General features: G+C 41.6%; 1 protein-coding gene across 7 annotated transcripts; it reads right to left on the bottom strand.

Annotated features, from left to right (window-relative positions):
* Window positions 1-1,018: 1,018 nt before the first annotated feature.
* LOC109889681 (nuclear receptor subfamily 2 group C member 1) lies at window positions 1,019-24,475 on the bottom strand. 7 transcript variants are annotated; one of them, XM_031823209.1, is made up of 14 exons: window positions 23,932-24,475; window positions 16,634-16,763; window positions 16,123-16,359; window positions 15,695-15,773; window positions 15,413-15,592; window positions 13,819-13,966; window positions 12,522-12,618; window positions 11,398-11,591; window positions 8,263-8,416; window positions 7,806-7,927; window positions 5,910-6,052; window positions 5,282-5,419; window positions 2,642-2,747; window positions 1,019-2,399 (listed from the first exon to the last, which is right to left on the bottom strand). In XM_031823209.1, the coding sequence occupies exons 2-14, from the start codon at window positions 16,700-16,702 to the stop codon at window positions 2,228-2,230; spliced, it is 1,839 nt and encodes a 612-aa protein (XP_031679069.1). In that variant the 5' UTR covers window positions 16,703-16,763; window positions 23,932-24,475; the 3' UTR covers window positions 1,019-2,227. The 7 variants fall into 7 exon arrangements, with proteins under 7 accessions (XP_031679069.1, XP_020336879.1, XP_020336877.1 ...); XM_020481290.2 differs by having other exon boundaries at window positions 24,101-24,475; XM_020481288.2 differs by having other exon boundaries at window positions 13,798-13,966; window positions 23,932-24,471.
* Between the last annotated feature and the right edge of the window lie 629 nt (window positions 24,476-25,104).

Genomic DNA, 25,104 nt, shown 5'->3' with positions numbered 1-25,104 from the left:
TGATGGTTTTTGCTACTGCACTTGAAGAAACTTTCAAAGTTCTTGAAATTTTCCACATTGATTGACCTTCATGTCTTAAAGTAATGGACTGTCATTTATCTTTGCTTAGTTGAGCTGTTAAGACCTAATATGGACTTGGTCTTTTACCAAATAGGGCCATGTTCTGTATACCACCCCTACCTTGTCACAAAACAACTGATTGGCTCAAACGCATTAAGAAATTCCACAAATTAACTTTTAACAAGGCACACCTGTTAATTGAAATGCATTCCAGGTGACTACCTCATGAAGCTGGTTGAGTGAATACCTAGAGTGTGCGAATCTGTCAAAGGCAAAGAGTGGCTACTTCGAAGAATCTCAAATTCAAAATATATTTTTATTTGTTTAACACTTTTTTGGTTACTACATGATTCCATAGGTGTTATTTCATAGTTTTGATGTCTTCACTATTATTCTACATGTAGAAAATAGTAAAAATAAAAGCCCTTGAAAAAGAAGGTGTCCAAACTTTTGACTGGTACTATATAATTCATTTATATTTATACTCCAGACATTGCTCTACCTAATATTTATTAATTCCATTATTTCACTTTTTAGATGTGTATTGTTAAGTATTATTACACTGTTGGAACTAGGAACACAAGCATTATGCTACACTCGCAATAACATCTGCGCCAAATACAATTTGTATATTTTTTCATGCATTCACAGCCCCCCCCCTATCACGCTCATTTTTGTTCTGGCACCTCCCGATTTAAAAAATGAAGCACTGCCCTGGGCACATGTAGGGTACATTCAACACCAAGGCACATACGCTGACTTCTCACAAATGCACACATTCAGGTTACAGACTAGGCCTAAGATCGCTAGACAAAGCAAGTGCAACAATATTAGCAGGCTAGTTGTTGGTTTCGTAACAAAACCTTAAACGGATCTGGAACCAGGCTACAACTGAAGTGGTCATCAAAAAAGGTCACCCCATTATTGAAAAGTATGAATAATTCTATAATACATTTGATTGACCATTGAAATGTCATTTTATTTTAAAATGACTTGACAATTGTTTTAGCAACTACATTTACATGTCAAAAAGCTGAAAATTCTTGTAATAAGCATCTTTTGTCCATGATAGCTTTTTCTCCACATATTTCTATATACATATTTACACATACATGATACTTTGAGTTCCAAGTTAGACAAGAGTTGACTCATGATACAAGCCTTTTCCTTCGGATTAGCAAACAAATACCATAAAGGTTATAACCTTAACTGATCACATCATGGCAAACCAACATTGACAAAAAGTTTCTCCAATTTTGGGGGGGAAAATAATACAAGTGCATGTTGAAACTAGATGAGGCGGGCACTCGGAAAAAGTAAAACAGCTCCTCTGTCCGTTCATCAAAATACAAACAAGATCAGAAGCACAAAATGAAGGGATATAAAGAACACAGATGAAGGATCTTAATTTGAGCCAGTTTGCAACAGCAGGAAAATAATCCGGCTGAAACAGGAAATGTGAATAATGTGGACAAAATAAATCTGTAGGGGTTGATTTTTTTTAAATGCTGTCAAGGCAAATCAAGTCGGACATTTTAAAGCGGAAAGTACAAACTTCAGAAGCCTTTTTAAACCCTGAATACACAAGTTTGCATTTCCTGTTGTGCAGGAAAATTCTCAGCAACAACATTTATCCTACATATGTAAATGTACTGTACATTACTAAAGAGCACAATTTACAAAGCTTGATTGACTCACTCAAAGTTCATTTGTTGAAGCTGAGGATAACATTAGGCGTGGCGGCTGTATGTGTGTGTGTGTGGACTACATAGTCTTCCTTCTTGAGCTATAATCAGGTTGTCAAAGAAGAGGATTGTTTCAGCATTGAAGGTCATCTGATTCCATTGAGAAAACCTTCAGATTCTGTTTAGGGAGGTGGACACACAGCAATGCTGCCAACCTGGGTTGTGTTCAGTAGGTACGAAACGGAAAGAAAACCGTCCAAAATGGAGCGGGAAAAAAAAGAAAACATGGAGGCACGATCTGAACTTCCCACAGATGCTTTTTTTTTGCTAATGGTGTGCCCTAATGAACACGACCCTGTATTTTTACCTTGGAAGCTCGCCTACAGCCCTACAGTTTGGCCTGCAGGTGAAGTTGCCATGGTGACCAGGAGACGCTTCTAGGCTGCTGTGGCGACCAGGTCGGAGTGGGTCAGGTCAAAAGGTCAGACTCCAGTGGCCACCTGGCTGTTGTAGTCAGTGGACTCCATCTTGAGGATGTACGGGATGATGCTGTCTATCTGCACGTTGCCGATGAGGCCAGCGAAGAACAGCTCCTCTGTCACCGCTGCACTCATCAGCCGCAGGGCCGGGAGACGCAGCAGCAGTTTGGATAACCTGACAGGTAGAGACATTTTAGAATGTTATGGATCTTTGCTTTGGCAATAATATTCATGTGAATGTCATGCCAATAAATAATTTATAATTGAAGGCAGGAAAGCATTCAAATTTGACAATTTAATTGAGGGAGGCAAAAACAGTGGTCGAGAAACAGAATTGGAAGATGAATGATCGAGGGAAATAATGATATAGTTGGATTTAGTGGTAGAATGTAGGACCGAGTTGGCACTAGGACTGACCGATAGGAGTCTTCTGGGTAGGTCCTGGTAACATAGTCCTGTAGCTCCATGTAAGCCTTCTCCTGGAACCGCTCGATCTGTAAGGTGTTGTCAATGCCTGGGTGGTCTATAGCATGCACACACACAGAGAACAAGTTCATTAAACAAAAGGAACGGTACCGCATCAGACAATCACCATGGTACCAAACAACATTCACTGACTATCTACATATTTCTATTTCACTGCTGTCTTTTATACACTGAACAAAAATATAAAACGCATGTAAAGTGTTGGTCCTATGTTTCTTGAACTCAAATAAATGATCCCAGAAATGCTTTATATGTACAAAAAAAATCTCTCTCAAATGGTGTGCACAAATTTGTTTACATCCCCCCTTTGCCAAGATAACCCATCAACCTGACAGCTGTGGCATATCGGGAAGCTGATTAAACAGCATGATCATTACACATGTGCACCTTGTGCTGGGGGAAAATAAAAGGCCAATCTAAAATGTGCAGTTGTCACAAAACAATTCTACAGATGTCTCAAGCTTCGAGGGAGCAAGCAATTGGCATGCTGACTGCAAGAATGTCCACCAGAGCTGTTGCCATATAATTGAATGTTCATTTCTCTACCATAAGCCGCCTCCAACGTCGTTTTAGAGAATTTGGCAGTACAGACAACCGGCCTCAACTGCAGACCACGTGTATTGCGTCATGTGGGCGACCGTTTTGCTGATGTCAACATAGTGGCATTGGGGTTGTGGTATAAGCAGGCATAAACTACAGACAATGAACACAATTGCATTTTAAAATCGATGGCAATTTGAATGCACAGAAATACCGTGATGAGATCCTAAAGCCCAATGTAAGGCACATTTCTTTTAAGGTATAGGTAACGGGATGCAAATCTTTATTCCCAGTCATGTGAAATCCATAGATAAGGGCCTAATTAATTATTTAAATTGACTGATTTCCACATATGAACTCCGTAAAATCATTGAAATGGTTGCGTTTATATTTTTGTTCAGTATAGTTCTTGGCAAAGACGCAGAACAAGTAGATTAAGCAAAAGGAAAGGGTGCAACTCCGCATTTATAATAACTCTCCCTTTTATGTACACAGCAAATCCATGGGGAGTCATGGTCCAGTGTACTTTCTTTTGTTTAAATAGTTTGCTGAGGATCTGGGAACTGTTGTCTGAAGGGCAGCACCTAATTACACTAAGAAGGGGCGAGCAACAATTTGTGTTACTGCATGGGACAGACTCACCATTGAACAAGCTTAATAGTAAAAAAGATTATATGTATAAAAATATTTTGTTTAAATTCGAAATAAATATATATAGGCATAATCTGTGTCCAGGAGGTTGGCCCAATGAACGTAATCGTGTGACAACATTTTTCACGGTAGTGAGTTGAGTCATGGAACAGTTTCTCATTTACGCTGCATTGCCAAAAGTATGTAGACTCCTGCTCGTCGAACATCTCATTCCAAAATTCTGGGCATTAATTTGGAGTTGGTTCCCCTTTTTGCTGCTATAACAGCCTCCACTCCTCTGGGAAGGCTATCCAATAGATGTTGGAACATTGCTGAGGGGACTTGCTTCCATTCAGCGACAAGAGCATTAGTGAGGTTGGGGCACTTAGGTTGGGCGATTAGGCCTGGCTTGCAGTCGGCATTCCAATTCATCCCAAAGGTGTTAGATGGAGGTTGAGGTCAGGGCTCTGTGCAGGCCAGTCAAGTTTTTCCACACCGATCTCAACAAACCATTTCTGAATGGACCTCACTTTGAGCACAGGGGCATTGTCATGTCGATATAGGAAGCACAGAATCATCTAGAATGTCATTGTATGCTGTAGCGTTAAGATCTCTCTTCACTGGAACAAAGGGGCCTAGCTCGAACTATAAAACAGCCCAGGCCATTATTCCTCCTCCACCAAACCTTAGTTGGCACTATGCAGTCGGGCAGGTAGGATTCTCCTGGCATCTGCCAGACTCAGATTTGTTCGTCGGACTGCCAAATAGTGAAGCAAGATTCATCACTCCAGAGAATGCGTCTCCACTGCTCTAGAGTCCAATGGCAGCAAGCTTTACGTCACTCCAGCAGACGCTTGGTACTGCGCATGGTGATCTTGGGCTTGGGCGGCTGCTTGGCCATGTAAACCCATTTCATGAAGCTCTTGACTAACAGTTCTTGTGCTGACGTTGCATCCAGAGGCAGTATGGAACTCGGCAGTGAGTGTTCCCATTCTGTGAGCTTGTGTGGCCTATCACTTCTCAGCTGAGCCGTTGTTGCTCCTAGACATTTCCACTTCACAATAACAGCACATACAATTAACCGGGGCAGCTGTAGCAGGCCAGAAATTTAACAAACTGACTTGTTGGAAAGGTTGCATCCTGTAACGGTACACCTGTCAGCAATGGGTGTGGCGGAAATGGCCAAATCCACTCATTTGAAAGGGGTATCGATATACTTTTGGCCATATAGTGTATCAGCACTAATTTCAAAACTAACACATAAAACGCTAAAGTTCCTATCTTTTCCCACTCTCTCCATGGATGCTTTGCACTGTCTGGAATGTGACCAATTACTCTTTGCAACACCGAGTTACATTATGCATCAGTCCCTCTTTAGCACTCTCTCCAGCCACCACTCACCAGGGCTAAAGAGGACGATGGCTTTGAGGTAGGCGTATTCATACGAGTCAGGGGACAGTTTGGCCATGCTGTTACAGAACTCCTGCATCCTCCAGATGTGTTCCATCACCAGCTTCACTCGCTCTGGGGACAGCTTCTCTATAGGGGGGGAAACAGGGGAGCGTAAATCATTTAAAATACTAAACACCCCCATGTTTTCCCACAACAAAAAGCCTACTGTGGCTCTGACTCAACAGATGCTTCTCTGCAGAGGAGGGGGGGACAGGGAATGAACAGAGGAGGAAGACTGGAGAAGGACACTGGGGCTCTTTGTCTAAAATCCTTCCTCTCCTTCATATCCACTGATCTTTAAAAAAAAAAAATGACCAGGTGAAAGCTAGCCTAATGATGAGCTTCTCTTCCACCATATTGTTTTTCCCAGTCAAGTCTTTTTGAATCAGTCCAGATTATGATAAAGAGGAGACAACGAGGAGGACAGATTTTTATCAATTGAGATAGAGCCTGGAAATATGTTTGCTGCATAAATCACACTCTCCATACTGGAAGGCGCTTTGAATAAAAATCTGCTGGCAATTATTGTAAACACTGTGATAAATATGTATTCATTTGTACAATCCACCTCCTGTACCTTCTTGTAGGCTGGTTTGCAAGTGGTTGATGATGGCAGCCAGGATGGTGGCGACATTCATAACGTTGGCGCACTGAGCCAGGCCCAGAGCAAACAGCTCGTTCCAACAAGCCTTCATCAGGTTAATGTCATTATCGAGACCACTATGGAGAAAAAGACAACATTCAAAATGTTGGCACATCGAGCCAGGCACAGGGCAAACGGTTTGTTCCAACAGGACTTCACCAGGTTAGTGTTAATATCACTGGGAAATACAGGATGCATTTAATTTATTAAAATGCATGCATGGAGAATATATTAACATACACTGCATTTAAAATCATAGAGGATGACACACAAATACTTCCATTTTGGTGCTCTGGCCAGTAGGCAGAAAAAGGCTGACTGATACACACGGCAGTTTGCATATACAGTGCCGTCGGACCCCTTGACATTTTCCACATATTGTTACATCACAGCCTTACTCTAAAATTGATTAACTTGTCGCAGTGATTACAGCTTCGAGTCTTCTTGGGTATGACGCTACAAGCTTGGCACACCTGTATTTGGGGAGTTTCTCCCATTCTTCTCTGCAAATCCTCTCAAGCTCTGTCAGGTTGGATGGGGAGCGTTGTTGCACAGCTATTTTCAGGTCTCTCCAGAGATGTTCGATCGGGTTCAAGTCCAGGATATGGCTGGGGAACTCCAGGACATTAAGAGACTTGTCTCAAAGCCACTTCTGCGTTGACTTGGCTGTGTGGTTAGGGTCATTGTCCTGTTGAGGTCCTGAGCAGGTTTTCATCAAGGATTTCTCTGTACTTTGCTCTGTTCATCTTTGCCTCGATCCTGACTAGTCTCCCAGTACTTCCTGCTGAAAAACATCCTCACAGCATGATGCTGCCACCACCATGCTTCACCGTAGGGATGGTGCCAGGTTTCCTCCAGACGTGACGCTTGGCATTCAGGCCAAAGAGTTCAATCTTGGTTTCATCAGACCAGAGAATCTTGTTTCTCATGGTCTGAGAGTCCTTTAGATGCCTTTTGGCAAACTCCAAATGGGCTGTCATGTGCCTTTTACTGAGGAGTGGCTTCCATCTGGCCCCTCTACCATAAAGACCTGATTGGCGGAGTGCTGCAGAGATGGTCGTCTTTCTGAAAGGTTCTCCCATCTCCACTGAGGAACTCCAGAGCGTGACCATCATGAACACCTGACCATCAGGTTCTTGGTTAACTCCCTGACCAAGGCCCTTCTCCCACAATTGCTCAGTTCGGCCAGGCGGATAGCTCTAGGAAGAGTCTTGGTGGTTCCAAACATCTTCCATTTAAGAATTTGAATTATGGAGGCCACTGTGTTATTGGGGACCTTCAATGCTACAGAACTGTTTTGGTACCCTTATCCATATCTGTGCCTCGACACAATCCTGTCTCGGAGATCTACGGACAACTCCTTCAACCTCACGGCTTGCTTTTTGCTCTGGCATGCACTGTCAACTGTGGGACCTTATATAGACAGGTGTGGGGCTTTCCAAATCATGTCCAATCAATTGAATTTACATCAGATGGACTCCAATCAAATTGTAGAAACATTAAGGATGATCAATGAAAACAGGATGCACCCTGAGCTCAATTTCAAGTTTCATATCAAATGGTCTGAATACTTATATAAATAAGGTATTTCGTTTTGTTTTGCAAAGACTTCTAAAAACCTGTTTATGCTTCGTCATTATGGGGTATTGTGTGCAGATTGTTGAGGTAAAACATTTATTTAATCCATTTTAGAATAAGGCTGTAATGTAACAAAATGTGAAAAGGGTAAAGGGGTCTGAATACTTACATCTTCCATTTACTTACACCTTCCAATTCAGTGGAAGAGAATTAGAGACACAGAATGAGAGCAGTAGGTAGGTAGGGACTCACCCCAAGGCTTGAAAGGCAGGTATGGAGCGCGCCCAGTGCATGGACAGGAAGAGGAGTCTTGAGGCCGACTCACAGATGTAGTTCACGTTTAGGTACTCAGGCATGGGCAAAGGCATCATCAACTAAAGAGCGTGAGCAAGAGAGACATCATGATTGAGAAAGAATGGGCCTAGACATTAGACTTAAAAAATATATATTAAAAAAAGTTGATTGATGACTTATATTTATTAATCCCTGCAGAGAAATGAAGTTGCCATAGCAAATGAGTTCAGGGCCTCTTGATTCTTTAAGCACTCCATGACGTACTGAGAATAAATTTCCATTTTAAGATAACACCTGATTTAAAAATGGATTCAAGTTATGGTCAGCCCCTGGGCCTTTGAGTGGGGTAGCGTCCCAAGTGGCACCCTTTTCCCATTATAGTGGACTACTTTTGAGCATGGCCCCTGGACCTCACCTTGAAAGGGACGTGGCTGTCTGAGAGAAGGGGCCCCTCCAGCTCCACCACAGGGCCTGACTGGTCCCCTGACATCAACTGCAACGTGGCCTCCAGAGAGTCTCCCGCTGAGCCATCACCAGGATTCAAGGCCTTGGCCAGGGTGTCAAACGCTCTGGGGAGGTGGGAGAGCGAGACAACAAAACAAGTCAATCAACAAATTAGTGCTCGATTCACACTATAGTGCCGACTTAAACCCGAACTCTTCTGGCTCTGATGTTTTATTTTCTCATTGTCCTTTCCAGCACGGTTCCATCAATTATGGTGGATGCGTAATCAGGCCAGCTCAGTACATCTCTGTTTTGGCTCTGTAGTGTAGAAGCCCTTTACACACAAACACACACAAGTCAGTTCAAACTAGTACACTTAGTGCCTTCAGAAATGACTCAAACCGCATGACTTATTCCACATTTTGTTGCGTTACAGCCGGAATTCAAAATTGATTAAAATAGATGTTCTATATCACTCTCTACACACAATACCTCAACGACAAAGTCTAAACATGTTTAGACATATTTACACATTTAGTAAAAATTTAATACAGAAATCTAATTTACATAAAGTATTTCAGCGTAAATCAGAGCTTTCAACACCTGGATTATGCAACATTTGCCCATTATTCTTCCAAAAAATGATTTAAGCTCTGTCAAATTGGTTGTTGATCATTACTAGACAACCATTTTCAGGTCTTGCCATAGTTTTGACCTAAATCTACCTCGGCTACTCAGGAACATTCACTGTCTTCTTGGTAAGCAACTCCAGTGCATATTTGGCCTTATGTTTTAGGTTATTGTCCAGCTGAAAGGTGAATTAATCGTCCAGTGTCTGGGTAAGCAGACAACCAGATTTTCCACTAGGATTATGCCTGTGCTTAGCTCCATTTAGTTTATTTTTTATCCTGAAAAACTCCCCAGTCCTTAGTGATTACAAGCATAGCCATAACATGATGCAGACACCACTATGCTTGAAAATATGGAGAGTGGTACTCAGTAATGTGTTGTATTTGCCCCAAACATTACACTGTATTCAGGACAAAAAGTGAATTGCTTTGCCACATTTTTTGCAGTATTACTTTCGTAATACTTTATTTATATTTACTTTATTGCAATCAGAATGCATGTTTTGGAAACAAAAAAAATTCTGTACAGGCTTCCTTATTTTCACTCTGTCAATTAAGTTTGTAGTTACTATGTTGATTCATCCTCAGTTTTTTCCTACCACAGCCATTAAATCCTAATTGTTTTACCATTGGCCTCATGGTGGAATACCGGAGCAGTTTCCTTCCTCTCCGGCAACTGAGTTAGAAAGGACACCTGTATCTTTGTGGTGACTGGGTTTGAGACACCATCCAAAGTGTAATTTACCCATCTACCAATAGATGCCCTTCTTTGCAAGGCATTGGAAAAAGTCCTTGGTCTTTGTGGTTGAATCTATTTGAAATTCACTGTTTGACTGAGGCATCCTACAGATATTGTATGTGTGGGGTATAGAGATGAGGTAGTCCTTCAAAAATCATGTTAAACACTATTATTGCACACAAAATGAGTCCATGCAACTTACTATGCGACTTGTTCAAGCACAGTTTTACTCCTGAACTTATTTAAGCTTGCCATAAGAAAGGGCCTGAATACGTATTTATTGTCTCATGACATTTCAGCTTTTCATTTTTTATTCATTTGTTTAAAAAAAAATTAAAACATAATTCCACTTTGATATTATGGGGTATTGTGTGTAGGCAAGTGACCAATAAATCTCAATGTAATCCATTTTAAAATTCAGGCTTTAACAACATAATGTAGAAAAAAATAAATGGGGTGTAAATACTTTCTGAAGGCACTGTATTCATCTCTAAAAGTACTTATATTGTCTTTACTTTCTTAGAGGTAAAAAGGTCTATTAGTGTTGAGGTTCAGAAAGTGATACAGAAATAGACTGCAGAAAGGAAAACAAGCTTCAAGATTGACAGATCTTGGGATAGGAAATATCTAACCAGCACAAAACCTAATTAACTGAGGCAGGAACACAGGAACCACATGGCCCTTGACTGGAAAAAAATTCTATTTGAGCCCCATGATATACAGAAAACACAACCCCTAAGTTCCTTCTGATACACTCAGAACATTTATCAGCTCTAAAATCAGCACTGCTGATAGTCAATCCAAGCAGATTACATTTTACCTATTAAAATTCTTTAAAGACGTTGGGGGAGGGGGGATGCTAAGCTGACATATGGAATTGTTTTAAGATGGTCATAATATGGATCATTTAGCTATTTGATTTGGAATTTTAGGTAGATTTTGGCCTTTACTACTGAAGCCCATAGAAACACATTGAATAACACATTCATAAATGGCAAAAAGGACAGTCAAAATAAATTACAAGGTTTTGAAGTGTCTGTCTTAAATCTAGGAGATGTAAAAACAAAATAAAATGTAAAAAACAGGAAATATTTTGTATAATTTTTTAAATTATAATATTGAACCCCTTTTTTGAGTAGGAACAAAACTACCTTCATACTTCCATTCGTTTTTTTTTTTTTTTTTAAACGGTACCTTCAGACGAGTCCAGTAACACTTGTGGTGGTCCTTGAGCAAAACAGAGCACCATTGTGTTTGTGAGGATCTCCCCTTTCCACAGTGGGGTCCCATTAGTTTATAGCCCAAACGGGTCAGACAGTACCAAACAGAAGTTGGCACATCAACGGTACAGACTTCGGACGGGTCTCCTCGTAGAGCAAAACGGAGAACACCATTGTGTTCGTGAGTCTCCCCCGTAGGTCAAACCATACGGACACTGTAGACATTTACATAAGAAGGCCGATTTTAGGGATGTATCGTGGTCTGACAAACACCACTCGAGCTCTGCCACCTTTCACCGCAGATGCGGAAGTGCGACTGGCGGATGCGATAGATTTGAGATGCAGCCAATAAAAAAATTAAAAAAATTAAACTGACAGATTTTTATGTTTTTTGTTGTTGCTATGTAACTTCGATTTAAGCGACTCCAGGGGGTTAAACATAGATACAATCTGGGATCTGAGAATAAAACAAAATTCCAGAAAGTGGCTTTAAAATCCTGTATAAGAAATCTCCTCACCGCGTAATGTCACTGGCGGTCTGTTCGTCTCCTTGGAGATCCGTCATTGAGCTGTCTCCGTTGCTAAGGGTGTCGTCCACACCCATTAGGTCATTGCCGTCTGTAATGTCGCTCATCTCCCGGGCCTTGTTCAGGTGAGCCAGTGATGTCACCACGTTGGCCAGGGTGCTCAGGTCACCCTGACATGGGTCATTCTATGGAGAGGCACAAGGGAGAATCAGCACCACTATTAATAATGGAGTCCCAATCGTTTCCCATTTTAAATATTTGTGAATAGATATATTTCCTTCCTTAGATAAAACCCTTGCCTGAAACTTTAACAGGATGCTCAAATCGGTTCAATCAGACCTCATCACAGACTAACATCCCAGTTGCTTTAACCGGCAGAATATCTATTGTCACGACTGAATTTCCTTTCTGGCTATTGGGAACAAATCCATAGTGCGGTGTCAATAAAACTGCAGTTTCCCCTGATAAAATTAACAATTACATAGAGGGAAAGACGTAGGAAGACTACCTATACCGAACTTTAAAATAGTATTTCTATGCACCCGCAATTTGTCCAATCGTAAATTGGTTTGGACAAGATTCTTCCGGCCCGCGGCTGAGTAGAAATATAAATACGGTGTCTCCTATTGCCCTGGAAGCGATGGTCTTCACTTATAGTGTGCCTCCAGAAAGTATTCATACCCCTTGACTTATTCCACATTTTGTTGTGTTACAGCCTGAACTCAAAATGCATTATATATATTTTTTCTACACACAATACCCCATAATAACAAAGTGAAAACATGTTTTTAAACAGCTTTGCAAATTTATTGAAAATGAAATACAGAAATATCTGAAATCTATTTTACCCATTTAGAATTTAAGCTGTAACCCAACAAAATGTGGAATAAGTCAAGAGGTATGAATAATTTCTGAAGGCAATGGGAGGGTGTATTTTAAATTTTTTACATACTACATTTAACTTTTTGGCTCTGTGGTATGTATTCTTTGTATGTGTACTTAAAAAAAATACAAATTTTAAAACTCAAAAAGATGAGTTTAAGCCCACGGGTGGATGCGAGCTAACTATGAAATTAAATTAATTTGTATACTGTGCTTGTGCTGCAGTTACTAACCGATTCAGGGGATGTCGGGAGCAGGATGGTGTTCTCCAGCTTGGGGAATGGCTGCTGGATGTTGAGGAGCATGCTCGACTCCAGCAAACTGGTTGATCTGCAAACACAAACACAATTCTACCATCTAATCCCACAGAGATCTCGAAGGGTGCGTTTACACAGGCAGCCTAATTCAGATATTTTGCCCAATTATTAGCAAAAGAGCTGATTGGTCAAAAGTATGATCGGAAAAAGATCAGAATTGGGCTGCCTGTATAAATGCAGCCAAATGGCTATACAGTCATTCCGTTTACCCTAACCATCCTCTTCATTTACACTAATCTGGAAAAAAGGTTGAAAGCTAGCCTATTTTGGATGCGTTTTAGACAGGCACCCCAAGTCTTTTGACCAATCACATCAGATCTGTTTACATCAGATCTTTTTCAGAGCTAATCTGATTAGTCAAAAGACCAATTACTGAAAAAAATATCAGAACTGGGCTGCCTGTCTAAACTCAGCCAATGTTGAACTTCCACCCTATTGTTTTCACCTGTGAAGTATTTTCCAATCGGTGCAGATGAATTGGAGGTCCAATTAGGAATGATTGAGACTGTGAAACAATGGTTAGTCTTCTCAGATACTCAAGTGGCCACTCTAACAACAAAAATAAATGTATTTAAAAAAAAATATTTAATGGAGGGTAGTCGGAGGGCAGATACGCGTGAACAGTTGATGTATAAAGTGGGGGTTTTTGTCGAAGTTGTCGGGTTGTCGCGTTTCCTACTTATATCCGTGCAACCTAAGCATTACGGAACTTCTATTTGATCAAATAAGCCACGCATAGCAAATAAGCAATTATATTTTTTTGTTACCAAATTCAACCCTCTTACTAACATTCATACAAAAACTCCTTGCTCGGTGAGTGGGGAAAAAATATTTTTAAAAGCCACCTGCTGGAGAAGACAGATTTTGGGACCAGTTATCCCTCTTGACTGCACCTCTTTCTCTCTGAGTGGACTCTATGGACTGATTTCTACATGGGAACACAGGTGTGTCCACTCCAGCTAATCAGTAACATCAACTAATTAATTAGGGCTCACACACACTGGTAACGCATCCCACACAGAGCTTACGGTGGAGTATGTACCCTGTGCCTTTTGAGGCTGTGTTTGGTGTGACCTCAGGCGCCTATATTCCACCACTCCAAACCAACTTCCTCAATGAAATACATGAGTTGGTTTTATAATTGTATGCTGCGTTGCTCAATGTGATGGGGCCGTTAAGCCAGCTGCAGTACCTGGCTGTCTCCTTGTAGTACCTGGCGGTTTCCTTGTCGGTGACGAAGGTGGGCGTGGCAGCCAGAGGACTACACAGGTTCTTCCTGATGTAGATCTTCTCCGTAGATGCAGCACAATTGATAGACTTCTCTCTGGATACCTCCACCGGCTTCCTCTCACACTGAACGGCTGAGAGAGAGGAAGAGAACAGTGAACTTTAATCCGCCATGCTTATGTGCATTTTGTGATCGACTACATTGCAGTCAGACTACACAGAACCAGTGATTTACAAGTCACCTTCCATCCCAAATAACTACTAATTATGGCTGTGTTTACACAGGCAGCTAAATTCAGAACTTCCGCCAAATAATTAGCATATCCGATATTTTCTTAATGTGTAAACAGCAAACAAACAAAAAAAACACATGGAATCTGAGTAAAAATAGTCTAAAGCTTTGTTCACACTGCAGGCCATAATGCTCAAATAAGTTTTGTTTTACAAATCCATTTTTGAATACTGACTATCCAAACAGCAAGTTACAAGTGACCAAACAGGATTTGGGTGTGTTCAGACAGCAGTCATTTGCTGATATGTCTACGCTAGTTGTCATAGCAACAATGGATGTGTACGCAGTGGTGTAGGCTGATTGGTGGTGGTGCTCGTGCTTCCTATCACTCAGAAGTTATCAAGCTAAGGTGACAACAATGCCAGCCATGGACATTTCCCAGTTGCTTTGAATGTTAAAAATCAGTGTAAGAACGCTTTTAAAGTTTCAAAGGATAAGATGATCCAACTTTTTGGCTAGCCACAGCAGTCAACTAGCTAGGTAGGCCTAGCTATTTAGCTTTCTAGCACATTCACTCATTTGTTTGTAAACAATTAACATCCTACCACACGTTTTTGTCAAAACTGTCAACAGCATAGCTAGGAAGCAACAAGATATGCCAAATAACAGTCAAATAAATCAGAGTTGACTGTTCAGACAAGTCACGTGGCCAGGAATCTGATTTGTATCGGATTTCAAACAACCTACAAATGTGGTTTGAAATGTGGCTTGAAATATCTAATTCCATGTGCTTTTTGGCTGTTCAGACCGCAGAAAAAAGAACAGATTTTAAATCAGATATGGAAAAGAAATGTTTTGAGTCACTTCAAACTGCCAATGTGAACAAGGCTTTAGTAGATCTGAATCCTGATACAAAACCGTTCCTCCATATGCGACCTCTGCCTTGAACGCTCAGATCGAAAAAGAATTGCTCGGAAGTGTCTTTTTTGCACATGACATGCCTTTATCATGAAAACCCTCCCAAAATGTAAAAGTGACCGGAATTTAGCATTGCAACTGTGTGCTACTATGTGGACAGTCAGAAAGAAATATTGGAATATATAAATGAAATCAGATGATTTGGGTTCTTAGAGTGGGTGTGTAAAACAGCCTTTATGTGATCAATACCTCCACTTTGCTCAAACTGATCCCCTCAAACATACGGACTAGTAACAACACAGGGTATTGTGGAACATTGCAGATGTTGACAAACTGACACCATTTCTTAAATTACATGTTAGAGAAGCATGTTTGTTTAACATTATATACCTATGTGAACATCAGTAAGTGATTGGGGGCAGGTACTCACAGTCCTGTTTCATGCCCAGGACCATGCAGCGCTGAAGTCTGCAGTATTGGCAGCGGTTCCTGTGGTGCTTGTTGATGACACACTCTCCGGACCCCCTGCATGTATAAACCAGGTTCTTCCTGATGCTGCGCTTGAAGAAACCCTTACAGCCCTCACAGCTCACTGCCCCATAGTGACGACCTGGGCAAGGAGAAGGGAGGGGGAGGGGGACAGGATCAGTCACACAACGAGAAGAGAGGGTTCAAGAAGGGTCAGACCAGTTCAAGTGCATTTCATTCCTACCTGAGGCCTTGTCTCCACACACCACACAGTACTCCACCACGGGCTTGGAAAGGGCCTGGTCTGACCCTTCCGTCACAAACTGGAAATACAACGCACACAAAAAGCAAAAGAGGCATTCATATCAGATGTCAAAGATACTTCTAGGGGCCTGTTTCCCTCACATATTAAGCATTGTACTGGACTAAATGGACTGTCAATCCTTGCATATAGAGTGCTGTCTAATATGAATTTGAGAGGGGTTACATTTCCCTAACCCCATCCCTCAGCTGTATACCAAAACAAATGGCGGGCAGTTGTTTGACTGAAAAACTCATCAGAGATTGTAGCTTTAATCTATGCTAGGGGAACCAGAATTTTGTGGATGGCAATATTCTGAATAGAAGGTAGTAAGAGACTAGAATATTGGTGGTGCAGGCCGAGGCCTCTACCTGGATCTGCTGGCCAGCCAGGTCAGGGGAGGCAAACAGCAGCTGATTTACCCCTGAACCGTCTGGGGCCGCCAGGATCACCTTGCCTGGGGACGAGGCCTCTTGTTTGGCTAGGATTACCTTGCCTGCCGTGGAGTAGTCTGCGTTAGCCAGGATGAACTGCTGCTTCCCACCAGAACCCTGCTCCAATGCAGTGACGATCTGGATCTTCTGGCCCGTGGACTGGTCTGTCACAATCTGGAAGGAAAGGAGGAGAGAATATTCAAGTCAACTTATATGAGAATAACAGAAATACATCAGCCAAATTATGTTGGGTTAGTATACTGTCTGGAATCTAACCCTGATGCTGTACGTTCTGCTATTGTTTAACCTTGAAGTCATATGAAGGTACTAGTCATGCGGATGTTGACTAATAATAGCCTTGACCAATAGTTTAGGGGTAAGGGATAACCTGAGACGTGGAGGTCACAGCCATGTCTCAGAGCAGGAAATTACTTGTCCGTTACACTACCTGGATACGGTGTCCCATCATGCCACCATCAGCTGACACCAGCTGAATCCTCTGAGTCTGTCTGTCCATGACGCTGATTCTGTTTCCTTCTGCTGCTGCTCACATCAAAGCCCCAAGGAGGCACATCAAACTGTGTAGGAAGGAAGGAATGTTTCAGTTACTGGGTATGCATTGAAAATCGATGATAAACATATTTGCATCAGAACAAGTTCTCAGAGAGTGAGATGTGTAGAAAATGGGCTTATTAATATCATAGCAAAACACAAAATAGACACAATATAGTTAGTACTAGGCCATACGGATGGGCCAGTAACAGGTCTATACAATGAGAGGACAAACATAGGCCTACATTCTTACATACCATAATTATGGACGTCAAATGTTCAGGCTGCTGCACAGACACTATAGCTCTAGTGTAGAGCGCCCGGTAAAACGTTGTTTGAGAGCATTTTTAAACTCTCTAAATGGTTAAATTAGTGAGAAAATGATGTCATTGATGCAATGGTTTGTGATTGGGCAACATATATCATCGTAATTGCCATGTTGAATTATTTTGCCATATGAACGTATTCTGGATTGCGCTAATTTCCCTAATGTGGACCGTTTGTGTTACTACCTTACACAAACTTGCATTTTCACCCCATAACATTTTGTGGAATGACATCCTATTTTACTTCAGATTGGTGATGTTAGAATAAAAGTTTAGTCATCACAATAACATAAGATCAATTTTTTTGGTTTGTTTTTAAATCAATATCTTTGGTGTTGTACCGTTGATTTGGTCACATGCAAGCAGGACTTGCATGCTGACCAAACCGGCCACCTAGCGTACACGAATGTTGCAGAATAAATGTTATTCAATCATTTCATCCAAAACATGAGACATTTCTCTAGCCAATTTGTTCTGGGAAATAAATATTGGGTTAGTTTACGCAAAAATAAGGTATTTTTGCGTAAAGGACTGTGACAGTCATGAAATTGTCAGCTTGTGATTGTCAAGCTAATAGTATCTGCTGGTCTCACGGTAATTTACCTTTAATTAACAAACATGTTTAGCAGCTCTTGGCTGCCACACAAAAGCTACAAGCCGCTGATGCAGACCTTTGGAACATCTACATTTTAAAAAGTCTAATAAATACATGTAATATAGCCTACACCGTTACAATAAATGTATTATTTATTTTAGACAGGTCTGAAGAAACACACTATGAAGAAAATGCAGTCTATTTCAGAAGAACAGAATAGCATACTGTGAGTTGCGCTTATGTTAGGCCCTGATCTGGCTATGACATGTGGCTGTGGGCTACAGTAGATACAAATCCCCTTGTGGCCGTAATGCACCCTAAAAAATCTTTTTTAATGCTTTTTGCAGCGAAAGTGGCCGTTGTGCCCTTGGGCTGAATATAATAATTATAATTCCCTTCACCCGGCTGCCAATCACCGTGCTCCGAAGCACCGCTCAGATATCTCCATTTTGATTAGCCAATACCCGTCACGTGATCGGTTCCTTCTCACAGGCATCTCAACTCCGAAGTAGGCTACAAGTGAAGACAGACACAGGGATGCAACTGCGTGCGTCCTTCTTATCGAATTCCGAGGTGCATATTGAAGATGTTAGAACTGTCCACATTTACTTTGTCAGCTAACAAGATGAGTAGGCCTATAACGAACAGCAAAAACACTAGCCTATTGGGTGGCAGGTAGCCTTGTGGTTAGAGCGTTGGACTTGTAACCAAAAGGTTGCAAGATCGAATCCCCGAGCTGACAAAGGTAAATATCTGTCATTCTGCCTCTGAATAAGGCACTGTTCCTAGGCCATCATTGAAAATAAGTTGTTCCATACTGACTTGCCTAGTTAAAAAAATATATATCTACATAGTACAAAAGTTTACTTATTCTATTGGTCAACTTGGGCAAGAAATAAATACTCCAAACATACTCTGGGACAGTTGTGGGATGTGATAGATTCCAAATGAAGGCAATGAGGCTAATAAACAGATCAGAACATTTAGCTTAATGTTGATAAACTACTGGGCCATTTCTTCACATTATAAGAGCAGCGATGTGCACACAAACGTGAACGTTCCAAGATGCAATTAGCAGGAAAACACTTTTCTTAAAAGTGACAGAAAATGCATTTATGCATCTAATGCTTAAAGGTGAATGTGGTAAAAATTATCTTCCCTAAATTGCATGCCAGTTTGGCTCTACACCGGCTGTAAAGAAAATTAAATGTGCTTAAGTTATTTGACCACTTTAGTTGTGATACAAACCGTATCAGCATATAGGTCTATGGGCTAGGCTACATGAGGTGTGCGACTATGATTTGGAAAAGTTGTAAAAAAAAAAAAAGAAAAGGGGGCATGCGCTGTTTCTTGCCTTGCTGCACACGCTGGGAATCATTCACAACTGATAGGCTAATATTGTCACCCATCAGACTATTCTTAACTTCAAAACAAATTTTATTTGTATTGAAAATGAATACAACAACTGTAGACTTTACTGTGAAAAGTGCTTACTTTACAAGCCCTTAATCAACAGTGCAGTTCAAGAAGAGTATTAAATTTAATATTCAAGAAAAACATTTACCAAGCAGGCTACAATAAAAATTAATAACAATAATGAGGCTATATACAGGGGGCACCGGTACCGAGTCAGTGTGCTGGGATACTCAATGTAAATTGTCCGGTGGTGATTTTATTTATTGTTCAGCAGTCTTGTGGCTCGGGGGTAGAAGCTGTTGAGGAGCATTTTGGTCATAGACATGGCGCTCAGGTACCGCTTGCTGTGCGGTAGCAGAGAAAACAGTCTATAACTTGGGTGACTGGACTCTCTGACAATGTTATGGGCTTTCTTTTGACACCACCGATTGTATAGGTCCTAGATGGCAGGGAGGTTGGCCCCAGTTATGTACTGGGCCGTTCGCACTACTCTCTGTAGCGCCTTATGGTCAGATGCCAAGCAGTTGCCATACCAGGCGATGATGCAACTGGTCAGGATGCTCTCGATGGTGCAGCTGTAGAACCTTTTGAGGATCTGGGGACCCATGCCAAATATTTTCAGTCTCCTGAGGGGGAAAAGGTTTTATCGTGTCCTCTTCACGGCTGTTTTGTGATGTTTGGACCATAATAGTTTGGAACTTTAAACTCTGGATTTTTGAGGGCCTGTTCGGCTCGCCTTTTCCTGTAGTCTATGATCAGCTCCTTTGTCTAGATCACACTGAGGAAGAGGTTGTTGTCCTGACACCACACTGCCAGTTCTCTGACCTCCTCCCTACAAGTCGTCTCATCGTTGTCGGTGATCAGGCCTACCACTTTTGTGTCATCAGCAAACTTAATGATGGTGTTTGAGTCGTGTTTGGGCACACAGTCGTGGGTGAACAGGGAATACAGGAGGGGACTAAGTACACACCCCTGTGGGGCCCCAGTGTTAAGGATCAGTGTGCCAGATGTGTTGTTACCTACTCTTACCACCTGGGGGCAGCCCATCAGGAAGTCCAAGTTGCATAGGGAGGTGTTTTGTCCCAGAGTTCTTAGCTTAGTGATGAGCTTCGTGGGCACTATGGTGTTGAATGCTGAGCTGTAGTCAATGAACAGCATTCTCACATAGGTGTTCCTTTTGTCCAGGTGAGACAGGGCAGTGTGGAGTGCGATTGAGATTGCGTCATCTGTGGATCTGTTGGGGCGGTATGCGAATTGGAGTGAGTCTAGGGTGTCCAGGAGGATGGTGTTGATGTGAGCCATGACCAGCCTTTCAAAGCACTTCATGGCTACCAACGTGAGTGCCACGGGGCAGTAATCATTTAGGCAGGTTACCTTCGCTTCCTTGGCCACAGCGACTATGGTGGTCTGAAACATGTAGGTATTACAGACTCGGTCAGGGAGAGGTTGAAAATGTCAGCGAAAACACTTGCCAGTTGGTCAGCGCATGCTTTGAGTACACGTCAAGGTAATCTGTCTGGACAGCTGGTGCTCTCGTGCATGCTTCAGTGTTGCTTGCCTCGAAGCGAGCATAAAAGGCATTTAGCTCATCTGGTAGGCTCGCGTCACTGGGCAGCTTGCGTCTGGGTTTCCTTTTGTAGTCCGTAATAGTTTCAAGCTCTGCCAGATCCAGCGAGCGTCAGAGCTTGCCTTTACATATACTAGATTTGTGAAATTAGTTTCAATTTAGAATGGACCAATTTGTCTTGGAACAGCAGAAAGAGAAGGGGTTATAACTAGTCAGTTATACCTGTTTTAAAGCAAAGGAATGTGCTTAATATTAGGAAAGTTGAGAAATAAATAAATATAGTAGGTCTAGCCTATAGAAAGATGATGGGATCCTCTTTTTAATAGAGGCCATCAAAACATTGTTTTCTCATTCTATTGCATAGCTTATAGAATGTTGCACAACATGAGCGCTCATGAAGTGTTTGATTTGATTTTAGATTACATTTGCATTGCAGTGAGAGTGATTAGCGGGACAATAAGAGTGCTGAGTACCAGGCAATTAGCAAGTTTGGTAGGCTGCTAATGAGCATCAAAGCTTGAGCATGTGGAATTTGACTGCAGTCATGACTCTTGACCGCTGGCGTGGCGGTAATAGGGTCACTGTAACAGCCCTACACATGCGTCAACAGTCACTTGAGAACGTGGTTCTATTTTAGACGCTTGGTGTGCTGCAAGTCCTGCCTCTCCCATCGACTCATTGGTTTTTACAAGCATCACGTTGGTGATTGAACGATGAACAAGATCCACACACTCCAGTCCAGTTGGTGGCAGTAATGCACCTTAAAGTTGGTTGCCATCCACCTGACAGGTGTAGCATTTCAAGAAGCTGATTAAACAGCACTATCATTACACAGGTGCACCTTGTGCTGGGCACAATAAAAGGCCACTAAAATGTGTAGTTTTGTCACAACACAATGCCACAGATGTCTCAAGTTGAGGGAGCGTGTAAGTGGCATGCTGACTACAGGAATGTCCATCAAGAGCTGTTGCCAGAGAATGTAATATTCATTCCTTTACCATAAGCTGCCTCCAACTTCGTTTTAGAGAATTTGGCAGAATGTCCAACGGGCCTCACAACCGCAGACCATGTGTATGGCATTGTGTGGGAGAGCAGTTTACTGATGCCAACATTGTGAACAGAGTGCCCCTTGGTGGGGTTATGGTATGGGCAGGCATAAGCTACAGACAACAAACACAATTGCATTTTATGGATGACAATTTGAATGAACAGAGATACTGTGACGAGATCCTGAGGCCCATTTTTGTGCAATTCATCCGCCTCCATCACCGCATGCTTCAGTATGATAATGTCGCAAGGATCTGTACACAATTCCTAGAAGCTGAAAATGTCCCAGTTCTTCCATGGCCTGCATACCATTGAGCCTGTTTGGGATGCTCTGGATAGACGTGTACACCAGTGTGTTCCAGTTCCCACCAATATCCAGCAACTTCGTACAGCCATTGAAGAGGAGTGGGACAACATTCCACAGGCCACAATCAACAGTCTGATCAACTCTAAGGGAAGAAGATGGGTCGCGCTGCATGAGGCAAATGGTGGTCAGACAGACAATGACTGGTTTTCTGATCCACCCCTCTACCTATTTTTTTAAAGGTATCTCTCACCAACAGATGCATATCTGTATTCCCAGTCATGTGAAATCCATAGATGAGGGCCTAACAAATTTATTTCAATTGACTGATTTCCTTATATGAACTATAACTCAGTAAAATCTTTGAAATTGTTGCAGTAAAAATGTTGTTCAGTATAGATAAGCCTCCTAAAGGTCTCCTCTAAACAACCAAGTAGATGTTATTCCAAGTTTCATTGTGGCCTTTGAATAGTGTTAGTTTAAACAGTGCTACACCCCAAACGTTTGCCTCCTGTCCTATTGATTTCAACCTCATATCGATGGATTAACAAAAGTGTTGCGTTACACTTAGCCTACCGCGTTGGAGACCCACTTGAATTTAAAAAACGAAATTACATGATGACTGTGTTCTGAAGATTGTCCTCTAACCAGTTGATGTAAAAAAAAAATATATATATATATATATCTCCAGTTTCCGTATGTTTTTTTGAGCACATTTCTGAGTGATTTATTGCCACTTGTCAAAACTGGGTTTTCGGTGTGTGCAGTTTATAAGGTCTTATATTTAAACAAAAAAACAAATACAAGTAATATTGTTATTATTGTGGCACATGTGTAGATTGATATTCTGAAATCTGTTTCTGCATATTGGTCATAGATTTGGACACAAACTGCGGTTTGACATGAGGATATTTATCAAAATGTCTTGTCAACTTACATTTTAGATATAGACATTGAACTTTGAACATTCATTTCCAATGGCATTCTACTTAATCCGGTAAAACGAGTCCAAAAACGAGCTGTGATTTATTTGGATCATAACAGAAATCGCGAAATCGGGTTTGCCCTGCCAACAACAATATTTGTTCCGTTTTACTAGCTAGCAAGCAACATGTTTTTGAAATGCCTGCCCATGTCCTATGCAGGAAGCTAGCTAGGTCGTTCGTTGCTACTAATGAGAGAAAACAGGAGGGTTGGTCAATCTAGTACAGACTATTTTTGTTTTGACTTAACTTCGTGAGAGTAACGACGTTAGGGGTTGATCAACTCGGAATGTGCATGCTAGCCGACTAGCTAACTATGGGACACACCGTGGTATAATTGCACGGCCTAGCATGCTTGGTATCTGCATTTGTGGCCGTCTTCACCAAGCTGAGAAATATCACACAACATGTAGTTCGTTAACTAGCCTTACATTAATATCGATGGTTGTAAGTACAACAAACACGCTCTGGTCTAGTAGCTAACTATTTAAAATCGATACGGAAGATAAAGGTATTTCTTTTCCTGTAGGTGAAAGGTCAACATTGAAGGGTTAAAGCACGCTAGGGTTCAAGGCCCATGCCAAAACGCAGCCAGCGAGTGGCGGGACTTCGCGGTTGACAACAAGGAATAAGAACGCACAAATTTAACGTTAGCTAACAATTGAAAATCAATTTGGAACCGTTTCAAATTGTTGTTGGTCCAATACAAACGAACATTTAGCTAGGTGTTCATATTTGAACATCAGCTTCGGAAATCGAACCAATTTCTTCGCGCTAGGTAATTTTAGTTAGCATTCTCGTACAGGATTCACAGCTAGCCCGCTTGCTAGCATACACGTTTTAGCTAATAACTGGCACGCGAATATCGATTTGTTTGAGTTAGCTAACTAACTACACTGTCGTTTAGTGCCAAATAACACCGAGTATCCGTATGGTTTTGATATCTCATTACTTGCCGGTTTTGGTGCACTCTTGGTCCGGAATCAATAGCAAAGTCTACGAACTAGCTACGTTAGCTAATGGCAGCTTCCCCTCGGGCTGCTGGCTTGGCAAATGTATTCTTCATTATGTGATGCATGACGTGTTTTTTCATGGCAGCTTTCGCGCACAATTCATTTGTCTTACCTGCTCTGCTTGTTGTACGCTGTTTGTATAGGTAATAAATTAATGTTATTTTTCTGTCTTTTGCTCCTGCTTCAGGCAGGGTCAGAGTTCGTGACCTTTTCCTCAAAACACGTTGTGATGCTTCTGCGCATTAGCTCAAACACCCGCATCGCGAATCGGAAGGCTTGCGAAATGTAGCGTATTCCGTTGAATATCACAACTGAAGGCTTTTAAACCGAAGTTGTGGCCTTTCCGTGATCCGCAGGACTTTTTGCTTTGAGTCCTGGTGTATCCTCAGTTCAACCATGTCATTCGAGTTTTGCAATTAATGACAATGTAGCTAATGCTGTAGTGTGTCCACTGTCACCTGCTGTTACACAATTTCTTATATTATTTAATCCCTTGCTGTTGGTCAACTGTGTTTACAGTAACTGTCCAGTGTTTCCAGATGTATGGCCTATAATTAACTACAATATGACTTAAATAGTTTTCCTGGAATTAAGTATGTTTTTTAAAAAAATAAAGCTTTTCTATGTTGGAATGGTGTGGGAGTATACCCGTCTTTAAAACGTTCATGCAAGTAGACCGCTGATTGGCCAGCTCCTCCTCAGGAGGAACAAGTGATTTGTTTGAGGTGGGGTTTTGTAAAAATAAAGAATCTCTCATTTATTCTTTGGCCACCAATACGAGTATAGGATGAGTCAACACCATTATTTGGATATGAATATGAACTTTTAAACTTCATTTTAATTTGAATTGAACCTTTAACTAGGCAAGTCAGTTAAGAACAAATCCTTATTTACAATGACGGCCAAACCCTAACCCGAACAACACTGGGCCAATTGTGCGCCGTGTTATGGGACCCCCAATCACGGCCGGTTCCGACACAGCCTGGAATCGAACCAGGGTCTGTAGAGATGCAGTGCCTTAGACCACTGTGCCACTTGGGAGCCCTCATACTCTGTTTTCAAAATACCACTCTATATACCCTACATAAGAGGCAAAGTAAGTCATGTCAAACTGTA

The sequence above is a fragment of the Oncorhynchus kisutch genome, linkage group LG4, assembly GCF_002021735.2.
Source record: "Oncorhynchus kisutch isolate 150728-3 linkage group LG4, Okis_V2, whole genome shotgun sequence".
In the NCBI taxonomy this organism is placed as follows: Eukaryota; Metazoa; Chordata; class Actinopteri; order Salmoniformes; family Salmonidae; genus Oncorhynchus; species Oncorhynchus kisutch.
Note: the sequence above shows the minus strand (reverse complement) of the source record. Positions and strands in the feature narration are given on the sequence as shown.

Coding starts and splice junctions, on each gene's coding strand:
- LOC109889681 (XM_020481288.2), bottom strand. CDS start 16,702: ATGGACAGACAGACTCAGAGGATTCAGCTGGTGTCAGCTGATGGTGGC. Junction 8,417..11,397: donor ACCGCCAGTGACATTACGCG/GTGAGGAGATTT, acceptor CCACCTCCCCAG/AGCGTTTGACACCCTGGCCA. Junction 7,928..8,262: donor ACAGCCACGTCCCTTTCAAG/GTGAGGTCCAGG, acceptor CACGCTCTTTAG/TTGATGATGCCTTTGCCCAT.